General features: G+C 40.8%; 1 protein-coding gene across 1 annotated transcript; it reads left to right on the top strand.

Annotated features, from left to right (window-relative positions):
- On the top strand, positions 1 to 15,674 carry hif1aa (hypoxia inducible factor 1 subunit alpha a). The gene is made up of 15 exons (XM_030718286.1): positions 1 to 302; positions 9,290 to 9,480; positions 9,779 to 9,930; positions 10,170 to 10,254; positions 10,978 to 11,087; positions 11,823 to 12,025; positions 12,225 to 12,331; positions 12,467 to 12,614; positions 12,772 to 13,112; positions 13,207 to 13,415; positions 13,527 to 13,649; positions 13,776 to 14,017; positions 14,111 to 14,210; positions 14,315 to 14,405; positions 14,495 to 15,674. Exons 1-15 carry the CDS (start codon positions 271 to 273, stop codon positions 14,656 to 14,658), a joined length of 2,298 nt encoding a protein of 765 aa, XP_030574146.1. The 5' UTR covers positions 1 to 270; the 3' UTR covers positions 14,659 to 15,674.
- The last annotated feature ends 205 nt before the right edge of the window (positions 15,675 to 15,879 follow it).

The following is a 15,879-nucleotide window of genomic DNA, read 5'->3' on the forward strand; positions in this document are numbered from 1 at the left end:
CCTTCGCTGTGTGCAACATTGTCTCTGCGAGTGAGCGGCTCTCCAGCGTGGCAGTATTTCTGAAGCAAAGTCGACGGAGGATTTCCCTTTAGCGGTCGATAGTTTGATTTATTAGCCGAAATTCACAAAGAGCGGACTTTTATGCAATTCGCTTGAGGATTTACGGATTGGTATCAGTACAAATACGTGGGATTTTGGTTAATTTCTCGACGGGCCCGGACACAGCTCTATACCGATAGAGAGACTCCACACAGGTCTTCTCGTCCTGAAATGGACACAGGAATCGTACCCGAAAAGAAAAGGTGAGAGCACCGCTGGCTAATAATGCTACGCATTGGGGCCGGTTTAGAAGATAGCTGGAAATGTTTGTCTTCAGTTAGCGTTTGTTTGTTTGTTTTTTACTTCTGTGACACCGTGGCCCTTTTTTTCGTCAAGGTTAAGTGCTAGTTTGGTGTGTTTCGAGAAAATGTGTCGGCTAGCGGCGCTGTTAGCAAGCGGCTAGCGCGGCTAGCCTTCAAATATAGGTCAAACCAACACATAATTTTATAAAAAAAAATAAAATATTGTTCACTTAACTGTTCAACAGCATCAACTAGTCGATACCTTTACTATCTACCTGGACTGAGCGTGTTTACTTTATTTGAATGTGCGTTAAACGTGTTTCACCTAGCCGGCGACGTTTTTATTTGAGCATTGTTAAGACTTCCTGCACGCAACATGAGCGTTATTTACAGTTGTTTTGAATGTGACACTTAGCTTGTTATATAGCCTATTAATAGTGTATCACTGCTGGTGTACTGTTTGGACTTTAAGTGCCAACCTTGACACTTCAGTGAAAGGCTGCCAGAGCTCATGTGATCAGTGTGGTGTGCGGTTTCTGATGAAATGTTGAGGCTTTTTTGAAGTAGGCCTTGGTTTGGGATTTCTGGGTACGGATTTATGCTAAGCTTTGAAACCAGAAGTAGGGATGATTATCCTATTTCGGAGAGACTGGGAGCATCTATGGTACTATAAATAATAGTTAGCATTATCAATTTGGAGTTGTGGGTACCCCCGAAGAAAAAGTGAAAGTTGGTAAACCATTTTTGAGAGAAATCAGACAAGTTAAAATGAAAAGGAATTCATTCATTAATGGTTAGGTTAATAATAACAAGATATGATCATTAAAAGTTATCAGATCGCAAAGTTGTGTGATAGAAGAAGAGGATTTTTCTGGCCCCAAACGGGCCTTTTTAAGTGACCTGCACATAATCAGGATTGGTCCTCAGGTAGATAAAGCAAGTCTGTTATTTTACTTAACACAAATCAGTGTATGCAATAATAATATCTAAGCTTAAAAGTGGTTAAAAATATTTCTGTCACAGGTCTGGTCGCCAGAACCTATGTTTTATGCAGGAAGTCCTTAAAATTTTGCCAGTTTAACTAATACGTTTTATTTGTTGCAGAAACTTATATGATTTCAAGACAATTTGAATGCACAGGGATTAGTTGTAAACTGTTAATCCAGCCAGACAGTCTGCATCGACTACAAACTGTAGCAGAACTTCATTGCCTTTATTGATGTGCTTGAGTGAAAATGTGGGTATTAGTATTGACCGCACTCTGCAGCAAGTGGGTTACTGATCTGGGCCTTTCTGTCTTTGTTAGACGGTCTAAATGTGCATACAGGTGATGAGCTTGTATTTCTGTGTATAAAACTCAGATTCTGCCACAAAACAAATGGAGGGAAAAGATCGTTATAATGGTAACAGAAGTCATGAGACCAAAAAAATAGTCTGATAAACAGTGAATCCTGAGATGAAAACACAAGATGCTCATGAAAGTGGAAACAACCTGCGGGTAAGCTGCTGGCAAAATAGTAATAACTTTGTTTTTAGAAAAGCGCCTGTGTGTGTGTATATATACAGCCAGTCAGCTTTAAAGAAAACTTGTCACATGAATAGAGGATGCAAAAAAATGGGTCTCTGAAAATGTAACCCGCTTCTTTTTAACAGGTGGTTGTCATCATTTTTGAAACACCAGCATCTCAACATTGATGCAAACTGTTTAAAAATAATTTAAATATGGTTTTGACAAACAACCTAAAAACCTAAAAAGCACACCAAGGTGTTGGTGTTGGTGTCCAGGCTGTTGGTGCGCTTTTTTTTTTTTTTTGCACCTGAATGCAACTAGGAAGGTAACTGTGAAATTTGTTATCCTGTAGGTATTTAAACTAATTAACTAACTAATACTCCATTTTCAGGCAAGTGCCCCTGTCAGGATGTTTTTGTGTGGATTGCATTCAGTTGGTATAGGAGCTTCATCTATTCTCTGCTAATTTGGAGTTTAGGTGAAAGGTCAATATGTAGTTTGAGTTCATTAAAAAATTTCCAATGTGCAGTCTGGTTTGATGCAGATTTGGCTGGTGTCTGTGAGTTGCCTTTGTAGTATTACTTCTGTCTCATCTCTTAATCACTAGGGCTTGACGTCAATAGGAGTGGCCAAGTGGGTGTGTGTGTGTGTGTGTGTGTGTGTAGCAATTCACTAGCTTGTAATTTCCAGGTTCCCTTGAGGCATTCAAGTAGCAGACTAGTCTAAACTTGAAAGAGAAATTGGGTTACTTGATAATATGAAGCACAAGGGTGTGTTTGTTTTTGTTTTTTATGGGGGTTTTTTCCCCCTAGAGAATTAAATGTGTGCTGAAGGCTCACATTTATCCAACATTTGGATCTGTGGTAAGTCTTCAACCTCAGTCATCATAGCTTCATAGCTGATTAAGTTGGCATGTAAATCCAAGTGCAAACAGAGAAAAGCATTTTATCAAGAATATGTATATTGAAAAAACATTTACTTTAGGCTTTATATGCTTTAGTTGTGATGACTGTTTTTCACATCGTCATTCCAAGTATGGGTAATAATGTATTATTCTTTTTTTTCCCAAGAACATTTCAGAGATGAGGCATTGTAACTGAAACCATGGGAGGCCAAAGGAAGTTAGAATGGTTTGAGGTTGATTTCTAACATCCACATCTCGTGAGTCAGACTAGCCCAATTTCAGATAAGTGCCTCTTGTTATTGAGAGTGCAGTGGAATAGTGGAGCCTAATGCAGCTGTCATAGGGCAAGAAGCAGGTTACACCCTGGACAGGTCGCCAGCCTGTTGCAGGGCTAACACAGAGAGACAGACAAATCGTTTATACTCATGGTCACACCTACGGCCAATTTATAATCACCAATTAGTCTAACCCCACTAACTGCATGTCTTTGGACTGTGAGAGGAAGCCGGAGTACCTGGAGGAAACCCATGCAGACACGGGGAGAACATGCAAACGCCACCCAGCAAGGTCCTGGCCAGATTGAAACGCAGGGCCTTCTTGCTGTGAGGCAACAGTGCTAACCGCTGCACTGCCTAGTTCTTTATAGTTTTTATATTTTCCCCTCATGGTCTTCACCAGTTGCTCAGATGACATGATTAGAATATCAACGGAAGTACACTTGTTAGGTACACCTGTTCAACTGCTGTTATCGCAGATATCTAATTAATCTACTGGGGTTTGGGCCATCTTTGGGTTTGTGGAAAATTATCTGGAAAAAAAGGAAATATCTAGTGTGCTTCCGTTTTCTGGGTGAAATGCACTTGTTGATGTCAGAGGAGAATGGCCAGACTGCTTCAAGCTGATTGGCTGAATTACTGTTGCATTCCTAAGTATGCAGAAACAGCATCACTGAACCTTGAAGCAGATGGGCTACAGCAGCAGAAAACCACACCAGGTGCTGCTACTCCTGTCAGCTAAGAACAGGAAACTGAGGCTACAGATTGCACAGGCTCACCAAAATTGGGCAACACACAGTGTCACAAAGCTCAAATTATGTCAAAATGGTTTCTTGAACATGGCTATTAGTACACTGTACTCAGATGACGTCCACAGTCACCAGATCTCAGTCCAGTAGAGCACCTTTGGGATGTCGTGGAATGGGACATTCACATCTGACAGCTGAAAAAACTGTGATTCTGTCATGTGGATCAAAATCCCTGAGGAACATTTCCAGCACCTTACTGAATCTGTGCCACAAAGAATTAAGGCAGTTCTGACTGTAAAAAGGGGGTTTAATGAGTTACTAGTAAGATGTGCTTAATAAAATTTCTGGTGAGTGTATATTAGTACAATCAGCACAAATGTTCATTCAGTATAATGTTAGTTTTTGCGTATTCAGATGGTTATTTATTGAGCAGAATGTCAGTTTTCTAATCCACTGCAGTGTGCAAAACATTTAAAACCCATTAAAATACATTGCAGTGAAGATGTATTTGCCCACTTCCTGATTTCTTAGGTCACACTTAATTTTTTTCAGCTCAACAAACAAATTTTAATGTTAGACAAAGATAACCTGAGTTTTTATACACCTGTCGAAACACAGGACATATTATTATATGAACACCTGTGGCAGGTGGGTGTCTGGGGTCCGTTGAAGTCTCCGTTCAATAACTCGAGAATCGTTTGGTCTAGACTCACCAAACTTAATGGGTAGATGGCTTATGACAAAGCAAGGTTGGGATTGTATATGGGAGTCACTGGAGTCAAGATCAAGATCACTGTTGTTGCTGTAATACAGTGTGACGGGCATAATTTGCCCTGCTAGGTAGTGCTCTTGTTAAAGGATGATTTAATTAAGGGAAAAAAACCCTTATCCAAACCTACCTGGCCCTGTGAAAATGTAACCGCCACTAAACATAATAACTGGTTGTGCCACCCTTGGCAGTAAGAACTGCAGTCAAGCATTTGTGATAACTGGCAGTGAGTCTTTCACGTGACTGTGGAGGAATTTTGGCCCACTCTTCTTTGCAGAATTGGTTTAATTCAGACACATGGGAGGGTTTTCCAGCATGGAGGTCATGCCAAAGCATCTGTCATTTAGCATTTGACTAGGGCATGCCAAACCTTCAATTCTTTCCTTTTTTTTTTTTTTTTTTTTTTAAAATCAGTTTTTAAATAAAGTCATCATTTAAAAAACCTGCATTTTGTATTTACTTATTAAGTTTGTCTAATATTTGTTTGAGTTGGAAAAAAATGAGTGACAAGTATGCAAAAATCTAAGAAATCAGGAAGGGTCCAAATACTTTTTACAGAACGGTATGCTAATATCACACTAACAGCTTAACACAGGAGTTTTGATATGGGTTTGTATTTTTGCTATTTTCAGAAATATTATTTCATATGGCTATTATGCAAGTTATTAATTTGACTTTAAAAAGGGTTATTTTGAGCCCTCCTCTGCTCTCCTTCCTACATTGAGTAGTGTTGTTTCTCCAAACCTGATTATATAATAGTTTGGTTCACACTGAACAGGACTGAGTTTGTCTAAAAATAAAATAAAATAGGACACCCCCTCGTGACAAAATACACAGGCAACTCTGCTAGCATTGGCCACACTGAATTTTATTGTGGATTGTTTTTGTTTTTCTATTAATCTCCACTCCACTCGGCCAAAAGTCAGATGCATCTTGTTTATGTAATGGCGCTCATTCACAAACAAGTCTAAAGTGAGCAATACTACAAATGTGACTGCAGTGGGTCAAGTAGAGGGCAGCTGAGCAGACTTGACCATGCGTACTAATACTGTTACATAATGCCAGCCTGTCTGATGACCTTTGTTTTAACATCAAGTGAACTGGGTGTTCCTAGGAAAAGATAAAAGCTCATTTCAAACTCGGGCACTTTGGAGGTGGGTTATCAAATAACTGCGGTTTTAGTTTTCATAATTAAGCGTCACAATTCAATTAGAAAAGTACATGAGCAAGTAGATTTAGACATTTGTCAAAATGGGAAACTTTAGAAACATTCTGCTGGTGTTTATGATAAGTTTACTACTTCTCTGCTAAATTGTTATCAGTGGTGCTTTTAAAGCTTTCATAAGTAGCACACAGTGGCTTAGGCACTGAACTACTTGTTAAATGAAGCCTTAGGTAAATGACCTCCTTTTGTAATTGCTCTCTATTCAGTAGAATTGTATTGTGGTGCAGTACTACTGCTCGGCTTCATGTGAACAGGATTTGCATGAGGACATGTGATACAACAGGGTGCCGCCACAATTTGTATGCACTTTCTCAGTGTGTGCCCTGTGTGTAAAGCCTTGTTAATCATATGTGTTGATTTAGGTTGTTCTGATAAATCGAACTATTTAATTGAGTAGACTGGAGGTTATTATGTTATACTTGCAGCCAGAACTGCTGTTATTATGACCAGATATCCTGGTTGTGTCCCACACGGTTTACAGAGAATGTTGTAAATATTTGTCCTTGATATTGACAGTAGTAATGGTGAATGTGTATGTAACTGCTGTCTGGCTTGAAATGTGTTTACAGTACATATAAACATTATTCTTAATTAATACACCGCCAAAAATCTCTTACACATATAAACCAGTGTTCTGTTTTTTGTCACTTGATGTTGATTTAGTTTGATCTTTAGTGTTTTGATGATTGGTTTGAGTAGATTGCCATGTTGTGATTGTTCTGATGCTGCAACTGTCTTTGTGTACATTATCAGGCTTAGGGGTGATATTCTAGTATATGGTGACGTTAATGGAAAATGCTCAGTGTCAAGCGTCCCTCTGTTCTGCAGTGATACGGCAGATGGAGTCTCTTCAGTAAATCTAGTTAGCCTTATCATTTCCAAACTCTGGCTATTTTAGCAGAACCCCTCTCTTTCTCTCTTTCCTTGTCCCCACTGCTGACTTTGCATTAGCATAACCTGTGCAGTCGAGCAGCTCATTTAGAAGATGATTAACTCGCTGTCCACTAAAGTCCTGAATACTCTCTGGGTTTAAGCTTGAGAAAAGACTGCATGGTTGGAAATGCATTTCTTGGTAGACAATCCTGATTCATGTTGACGTTCGAGGGCATTAGTCAAAGAAACTGAGTGAAAGCAACCTTGATGTAACACACACCTAAAAAAAAAACAAAAAAACGTTGCATTTGCAGAGCTGGATTTACACCGGATTACCTTCTTTTAAATGTGGGCAGCTGCCTGCTTGCTCGTGGTTTGTCCCAGGTGTTTTGACGCAGCTTCTTTTCATTGTAATGAGTTTGGTTTGTAATTCGATTTCTTTCAAGCACCTGTAACTTCAAATAACTGACCCACAGTGTTACTGAATGCAAGGAGCTCCTTACAATAGCAGTACAAATAGATAAATCCACTGAACAACAGTACTCTGAGTGGCGGAAAACTAATCAGGAGTATTAGCGTGTAATTCCACTGATGCTGCAGGTCACTGGAAGAGACTTTGGATTAAAAAATAGTATTTAATTTTTTCCTCCACCTTAAACCCATGATGGGTTAGAACAGTGAATAAAACACCATGATCAAATTTTCATGTCTTTACATTACAGCGGTGCACTTTTACCCTTCTCTAAAAGTCCAAACTCAGTCCGCTTGCAGGTTGTAGCAGGTTTAGTTCAGCTCGAGCCAAGCTGACAGGAAGAGTGGCTTTGATTATCAAGATTGGTAAAACCAAAGTAAAAGCTCTTTCAAAAGACGCTTGCTACAACAAATGCAATTATTGAGTTAAATATTTGTGGTCTCAGTATTGGCCAAAATAATTGTGATTATGATCTTTGTCTTAATTGAGCAACCCTACTTCATCATATAATTCATCATATAATTTTTGAGTTGCTGCAGTTAAGAAGAGGTAACCGATTAAAAGGGTGAAAAAAATACAAGAAAGTGTCTTACAAAGGTTTCTGGGCCACCATGAACTTGCATTGATTCCCCAAATCTCAGAAACTCTGCTGGAAAAGATACTCCCTTATTTGGTGGTTAGGTGAAGATGTGGAGAGCCCTGTTGTACAAGTTGGTCCCAGATCTCCTGTAAGTGTTTAATAGGTACTATGAAGGTCATAGCAAGTGGTTCACATTATTTTTTATTATTTAGTCCTCAAACCACTCAGTGACCTTCATGGCTTGTGCATGGGGGCATTGGATCCTGAACATCCAGCAGGATAGAAATGTTTCAGATAATTACTCAGAGCAACTTTGCATTAACACACACAGTGTAAAAGAGGGAGGCATATTTTAATTTTTCTGAGTGCAGCTCTGTTGGGAGATACTTAAACAATCATCTGCACACAAAATCCTCACATGTTTACAGACCTCTCTTCTTGCTCTCAGCACCAGGTTTGTGACTTCCTGGGGGATAAATTCCTTACCTACAGTTGCGCAAATCTTTTTGCCCCAAAGGACTAATTATGTTGCGCAGGAGTTTGCACATATTGTATAGTTGATGGAAAAAACCCCATCCTGACACCCTGCTAGGTGATTTGATATACAGTAAGCTAATTTTAGTTAGCTGACCTCCTTTCTTGTTGGAGAGTCGAAAATAACAGCATGGCCTTGGTCAGTGCTGTAAGTGCGTAACAGATCAATTTCAATTAGGTGTGCATTTCATAGCCAAGGACTTTTGAACTTCCATCCATTTCCTTGTCATGCTGCTCCAGTGTCATCTAAATGCATTTGGGTTGAAGTAGAGCAGTCTGGTTGATAACTGAGATGATGATTATCCCTTCTATTTATGTTTGTGGTCATGCAAGAAACTCTGTTGCACAACAGTACAAATGAGACAGCATATCAGTGCCTAGTTGAAAAGTTTTTCCATTCAGCTGAAAATAAAACAATACAAGAATTTTTTTTCATAGTAACTTTTGCTATTTTATTCCTTTTAAATATATTTATTTTTAAATGCCATCAGCTCCTGTGATTTCTGTTTAGAGTTTAGAGTTCATTAGCCAGACCGTGGATCACTACCTGGATAAATGCAAGATCAAAACTGAACCTAGAGTCATCAGCAGCAGTCATGAGCTACTAAAAAAAATGTACTGTCAGTGTGTTAGTGTGCCTGTGTGTTCTCCCTTTGTTGGTGCAGGTATCGTCATCTCTTGTCCCCGTAGATTGGTTGAACCAGGCTCGTAAACGTCACGATGATTAATGTTGCACTGTAGCTTGGCTGCGCACCAAGAGACAGGAGAATCTATGACTACCCTCCCAGCCAATCACTTTGAGTGGGAGGACTCGTTTCTTTTGGTCAACATCCAATAAGATGCTTGCAGATAGCCATGCATGTAAATGAGTCTGACGGGGGGGTCTAGACGGTGGCTTGGCCATGAGGTTGCTTGTTGCGGACTCCAGCTGCCGCAGCCTTCTCCAGGCACTGTAGACACAGTTGAGTCAGAAAGGAGGGATGTCAGGTCTAGCAGTGTGCATAACAAACCCAGTATGTGTTCAAGCTGTGGCTGACCCACTACCTGTCTCCCGCAGAGTGAGCTCAGAGCGCAGGAAGGAGAAATCAAGGGATGCAGCACGATGCCGGCGTGGGAAGGAGTCGGAGGTGTTTTACGAGCTGGCCCAGCAGCTGCCCCTGCCCCACAGTGTCAGCTCCAGCCTGGACAAGGCCTCAATCATGAGACTCACAATCAGTTACCTGCGCATGAGAAAACTGCTTTCTACCGGTCAGTATCTGTATATTATTGTACCTGAGAATGGTGCACATTTCTGTTCATTTAAATCGTGGAGCCCCTCATAAGGTTTTGGTTACAAATCCAGATTGTAAATTTGATTTGATCGTAATAAGCTTAGGAAGGACATGTTGAGGATATGAGAGAAACAGTGGGGAACCTTTGAGATGAAAAACTGAAACAAAGAATTAAACATTACCAAGTCATTTGCCTGATCGTCTTTTGCTTTGCTTTTTTTTCACCTACCTCCCTCTTCTTGCCCTTTCTCTCCTCCTTCTGTTATCTCCTCTAGATGAGCCAATGGCAGAGGAAGATGCAGAGCTTGATATGCAGCTAAACAGCTCCTACCTAAAAGCTCTGGAGGGCTTTCTCATGGTGCTTTCTGAAGATGGAGATATGATCTATCTTTCCGAGAATGTCAACAAGTGCCTCGGGCTGGCACAGGTTGGTTTGATTTAATCTGCTTTTTCAGAAAGAAGAATAGAGCAAGAGATTGATAAAAGGAGGAGACCAAAATGCACAATTCAGGCCAAGGAGTTACTGTGACTATATTATACATTACAATATTTTTCTACAGTTAATTTTGTACAAATAGCTGCTCCAAAATGGTTCATGATAGAAAAAGGTTAGATCCCATATTTCTCAACTGTTTCTAAGCATTACTGTTTCTCTGTCTCCTGCAGTTTGACCTGACTGGACACAGTGTGTTTGACTTCACACATCCCTGCGACCAAGAGGAGCTGAGGGAGATGCTGGTCCACAGAACAGGTAAGCATGGGGGTTCATTATGATTTCCACAATAGAGTGGGAGGGAGGGATAAACAAGCACAGCACTGTGTCAGGTCAACCAGTGCTCCATTTAGCGGGGAGTCCAGTTCAATCTGAGCTGGCAAATTCATTCTAAGAGGCTGTTAGAACAAGCGATCATTTCCTCTGCCTAGATCTGAGGTCGGAGGTGTGTGTGTGTGTGTGTGTGTGTGTGTGTGTGTGTGTGTGTGTGTGTGTGTGTGTGTGTGTGTGTGTGTGTGTGTGTGTGTAAACCTCAGTGATCTTTTCATTTAATGTTGGTGCATTTCCTGTTTTGCACAACAAAATTTAGTTCTGCTTCATGTCAGCTATTTACTCTTTGTGGCACACTTGGCCATAACCTGCGTCACAAATTTTGTTTACCTCAGTGTGTCATAGCATAATTTATTAAAACTAGTTTAAGCCATTCATGCTTTTTCTGCTTAACTTTGCACTCGCTGCATACTGATATTATCTGAACTTGTAACGGCTGGTAGCATTGCAGCTCACCACACTGCACGCACTTTACAGCCCGGTGTCTCCTGAATGCAAATATGAACTGTTGGCAGTTGCCAAACACTGAAATATGGAAGCATAAAATAGAGGCAGTTGTAAATGAAAGTGATCGCCCTTGAAATGGCAACACAAAACGCTGCTTCCCCCTTTTTGTAACTGTGGCTCCATACTTGCTTCTGTAATTTTCAGGCTCCAAGAAAGCCAAGGAACCAAACACAAAGCGCAGCTTCTTTCTCCGGATGAAATGCACCCTCACAAGCAGGGGCCGCACTGTCAATGTCAAATCAGCTACATGGAAGGTAGGCTGTTGTGGAAATACACTTGCAGTAATATATGATAATGTGTTTATTTGCGTTGCCTTTTTCCCATGTGTGTTGTTCCTCTCGGTTTGTCAACACCACAGCTGCTGGCTGAGTCAATCACATTTCACAGAACAACATTTTAATAAAGCCTGGCTGCTTTTGAGCTTATCATATTCTAGGACAGCTGGACCACTTCTGCTGGCAATAATAAATCCATGTGATGATGGCTATTGTGGGCCAAGAGCGGTGAGGAGTAATGAAAACAAGACTAATAAGCAGCTTTCTATGTGAAGTAATTTTTGTATGTGCTGATGACCGAGAGGGAATAACATGCGGTGTAGCTTACGGTGTTAGAAAGTGAATGATACAAGCAGCACTGAGTTATGGTAGAAGATATTATTTCAAGCATAGTTAAAGTGTGAAGGAAGTGGACAGTTAAGAGACTTTAAATCTAAACCTAATTTTGTAGCAGCTTCATCTAAATTTGCAGGACTTTTCTGGAACACTTCTAAAACTAAATGTAAAAAATAAATAAAGGTCTTTAGTTGTGGTCTCACAAAACACAAGAATACCTACTGTAACCATCACACAACTGTAGTACACGTGGCCAGAACACCAAACAATTAATTTGGTTGACTGTCCTAATATTTTTGACTTGACAGACATAATGATCACCTGAAATGGCTTTACCACCCTTGGGGTCTCTAAATGATTACTGTTGTCCCTCTGTAGGTGCTTCACTGCACAGGTCACGTGCGTGTTTATGACTGCCAGGCTGAGGAGAGCACCAACGGACAAAAAGAGCCACCTGTGCCCTACCTGGTTTTGATCTGTGACCCCATCCCACACCCCTCCAACATTGAGGTCCCTCTGGACACCAAGACCTTTCTCAGCCGGCACACAATGGACATGAAGTTCACATATTGTGACGAGAGGTAAGTTTGGCATTGGGAGTAAATCTTATGTGCTTAAGAGCTTACGTGGGGATCGAATTTAAGTCATCTTCTTAAACTGAGGTTGTACTTGCTGTTGGTACTCAGAGATAATGCTCTCTAATGTAATGACACAGAGCCACCTAGTGCTCAGTGTGGGTACTACAGAAGGTTAATCTGAATAAATCCTTTGTTTCTCTAGGATCACTGATCTAATGGGTTATGATCCAGAGGACCTGTTGGATCGTTCTGTGTATGAGTACTATCATGCTCTGGACTCGGACCATCTTACCAAGACTCACCACAACTGTAAGCATAAACAAGTATACATAAACTAATTTAAAACTCTACAACAGATGTTAGATGTTATGTTTGCTCAACTTTTTGAATTTTTTTTTTTTTTTTTTTTTTTTTTTTTTTTTTTGCCCCTGCTGTTGCTCTTAGTGTTTGCAAAGGGCCAGGTCTGCACAGGCCAGTACCGAATGTTGGCTAAGAGAGGGGGCTTTGTGTGGGTGGAAACACAAGCCACTGTCATTTACAGCAACAAGAACTCCCAGCCTCAGTGTGTTGTCTGTGTCAACTTTGTGCTCAGGTACTTCGAAGGCTCTTTAGTTACTTTTTTCAGAGGAAACACCCTAATCCTAACTCTTATCCTTTAGTTTTTGTTCTTCTTAAGTGACAATCATTAAACATTGTATACTAGCAGTAATTTTACAAGTGCATAACTCCGTGTCCCTCATCTGCTACAGTGGAATCCAGGAGGAGAAATTGATCTTGTCAGTGAAGCAGACTGCAGATGTGAAGCCAGTAAAGGAGGAACAGCAGGAGGAAGACCAAGCTGTAGTTGAGAGTAGTCCCTCAGATCACTCTCCAGTCCAGCCAGAAGAGGAAGAGGAGGAGGAAGAGGAGACTGAGGAAAAGGAGGAGGTGAAGGGCCCAAAGATGAATGTACTCAAAATCCTTACTCATCTGGCAGATACCCAGCTGTCGCATAGCCTGTATGACCACCTAAAGGAACAACCTGAGGCCCTCACCATGCTGGCACCCGCTGCTGGAGACACAATCATCTCCTTGGATTTCAGCTGCCCCGGTTAGTGCGCTACTAAACATTCTTAAACGTCTCCACAGCATAACTCAGAGTTTATGTCCTGTTAAATTAAACCATTCTGACTTTCTCCCCTCAGGTACAGAATCAGATATCCATCTCCTGAAGGATGTCCCTCTCTACAATGATGTAATGCTTCCCTCCACAAATGACAAGCTGGTTCTGCCTCTTTCCCCTCTGCCACCCAGCGAGCCTCTTAATGTGTCCAGCACAAACTCTGAGGATTCAAAGTCTGAGAGCTATGCTCCAGCCCAATCCACTACAACAACCAGCCACAGTCCCCCAGCGGTAAAACCGACTTACTATTTTTTTGTCAACATTAGACATTGACAGTAAACATTTTTAACCACCGAATATCTAACTAGAAAAAAAATGACCTTCAACTTCTCTTCATTTTAGCCTGGTAGCCCATTGGACTTCTGCTACCCCATGGATTCAGATATGAACTCAGACTTCAAACTGGACTTGGTAGAGAAGCTGTTTGCTATTGATACAGAGCCCAAAACCCCCTTCAAAACACAGGTAATAAAGCCAGGAAATGTATTTTGTTGACTCTCTTTAAATCAAGTTCAGCACGAATCAAATACACACTCGAGTTCTCTGTATTCTGATTAATTTTATGTTTTTTTTTTTCCCCCCTCTCATAAGGAAATGGAAGACTTTGATCTGGAGATGTTGGCTCCATACATCCCCATGGATGACGACTTCCAGCTGCTCAGCCTGCCTCCAGAAGAGCCTTTGTCTTGCGGCTCAGTCAAGTCACTTGAGAGTACTCCGGTCCACAGCTATCCCAGCTCCCCCTTCAGTACACCAAGCAGTCGCACAGCTTCCCCAGCACCACCTGCAGAGCCTGTAGATGCTCCTCATCTTGCCACCATCTTGGCAACTGGGTAACATCCCCTAACTTTTTTTTTTTGTTGTTGCCAAATTGTGTTTGTTACCTTTTTGGAGGCTAGCTAAGGCCTGCTTTTCCTATGCTGCAGGGCCCCACAGTTGGAGAAAGAGGTACCGCTGAGGACCCTCGCAGTTCAGAATGCGCAACGCAAAAGAAAAATTTGTGACCTAAAGGAGATTATTGGACAGGTAAGTCCTCAGCATACAAACATGGTTTGTAGAATCTGATGTCTGGAAGTGAGAGCTTGAATATTTGAGTTTTTAAAAAAAAAAAATTTTCCCCTCTTCTTCAGGGAACTTTGCAGGAGCAAGGGCAAAAAAACGGCAAAAAGCTGAAGCCTTCAGAGTCTGGCACAACTAGGACCATACTTCTGCTGCCTTCAGGTGAATGAACTGCATTTTTTTTCCTAAGTGTTAACTGAATTCCTTGAAACTAAACATCAGAGGTTAAACTGGATCTTTTCCTGTCTTAGATTTGGCGAGTCGCCTTCTTGGCAGCACTTCGGAGGGCACTGGTTCTCCCTTCACCCTGCCACTCCTCACCCGTGACGACTGCGAGGTGAACGCACCCTTACAGGGTCGTCAGTACTTGCTGCAGGGGGAGGAGCTGCTGCGTGCTCTGGACCACATCAACTGAGTCAATATTTAGCCTGCTTACTGCTGGACTAGACTGGACACTACAATTTGTTCCTCACATTGTCAATCCCCTTTCAAGACTTCCCACTCCCACTGCCCCTTATTTATATATCTATATGAGTTTATTATAGTTTGGCTGCTGTTTGTGCACATCTTGTGATATTTGCAGCATTCCACCGTGACAAACACCATAGCAGCAATTGGGTTTTAGTGCGAGCGATTCAGGCATCATGTGATGTCCAGCTGTCTTTTCCTGATTATTATTTTCCCCTCTTCCTGGGAGTCTCTCAGCACATGGCGCCTTGACAGATGACCCATTCCCAGCCGGTCACCAGTCACCACGGAACTTGGCGCTACTGCCAGCAGTGTATTGTAAGCTTCAGTCGCACAATTTATATTTTCTTAAAAAGAAAAATATTACCAGCAATATATTAAGCCTTTTTAAAGTAGTTTTAATGGGGTTTGAACAATTGTATTTTTCCTCCCATACTTGTATGTTGTAGTACTCGTACCTAATAAGATGTCTTTAGTCCAGAAGTATGAATATATTGTTTAAACCTAAGGTGGTTTGAATGTTCTCAATTTATTAGCGATCAGTCTTTGAGGTTAATACATGAAACTGTGTAGCAGTCCAGTACATGTCACTTTATTACTTTACTGTAAGTGTGTGTTACTGTACATATACCAGGGAAATTTTATTTTACTCTTTATGGCTTCACTGTGCTCAATGAAATCTGAATAACCTCTTCACGTTTACTTTTCATGCAGGATTGGCATTTTAAACATTCATGAATGGAATTCATGTTTTTTTTTTTTTTGGTCTTCATGTGTGACATACTCAAAGCAGTTTAAATCATTGTCATCAATTCATATGTTACTCATAACATCAATTGTGACTTCTGTGCTCATGTAATGGTAGTCAGTTTAATACCATGGATCCTTGGCATAGTGTTGAGTCTCTCTTGCTTCCTTCTGCTGTCCTAACATTAAATGGCTTTAATAAAGTGCAACCTTTCAGGCTCTGAGGTTTTATTTTACAAATAATGCATTTTGGGAAAAAAATCATTACAAGACACAACTATGAGTAATAAAGAAGTAGAGGTACATTATTCTTGGATGTATTTATGTATTGGCAATTTTTATCATATTAAGTGGCAGCATGCCATAGTAGTTTAAACATGTAACGTTTTACTCAATATACAGCTAAAAATGCCTTCAGTCA

The sequence above is a fragment of the Archocentrus centrarchus genome, chromosome 22 (assembly GCF_007364275.1).
Source record: "Archocentrus centrarchus isolate MPI-CPG fArcCen1 chromosome 22, fArcCen1, whole genome shotgun sequence".
NCBI lineage: Eukaryota > Metazoa > Chordata > Actinopteri > Cichliformes > Cichlidae > Archocentrus > Archocentrus centrarchus.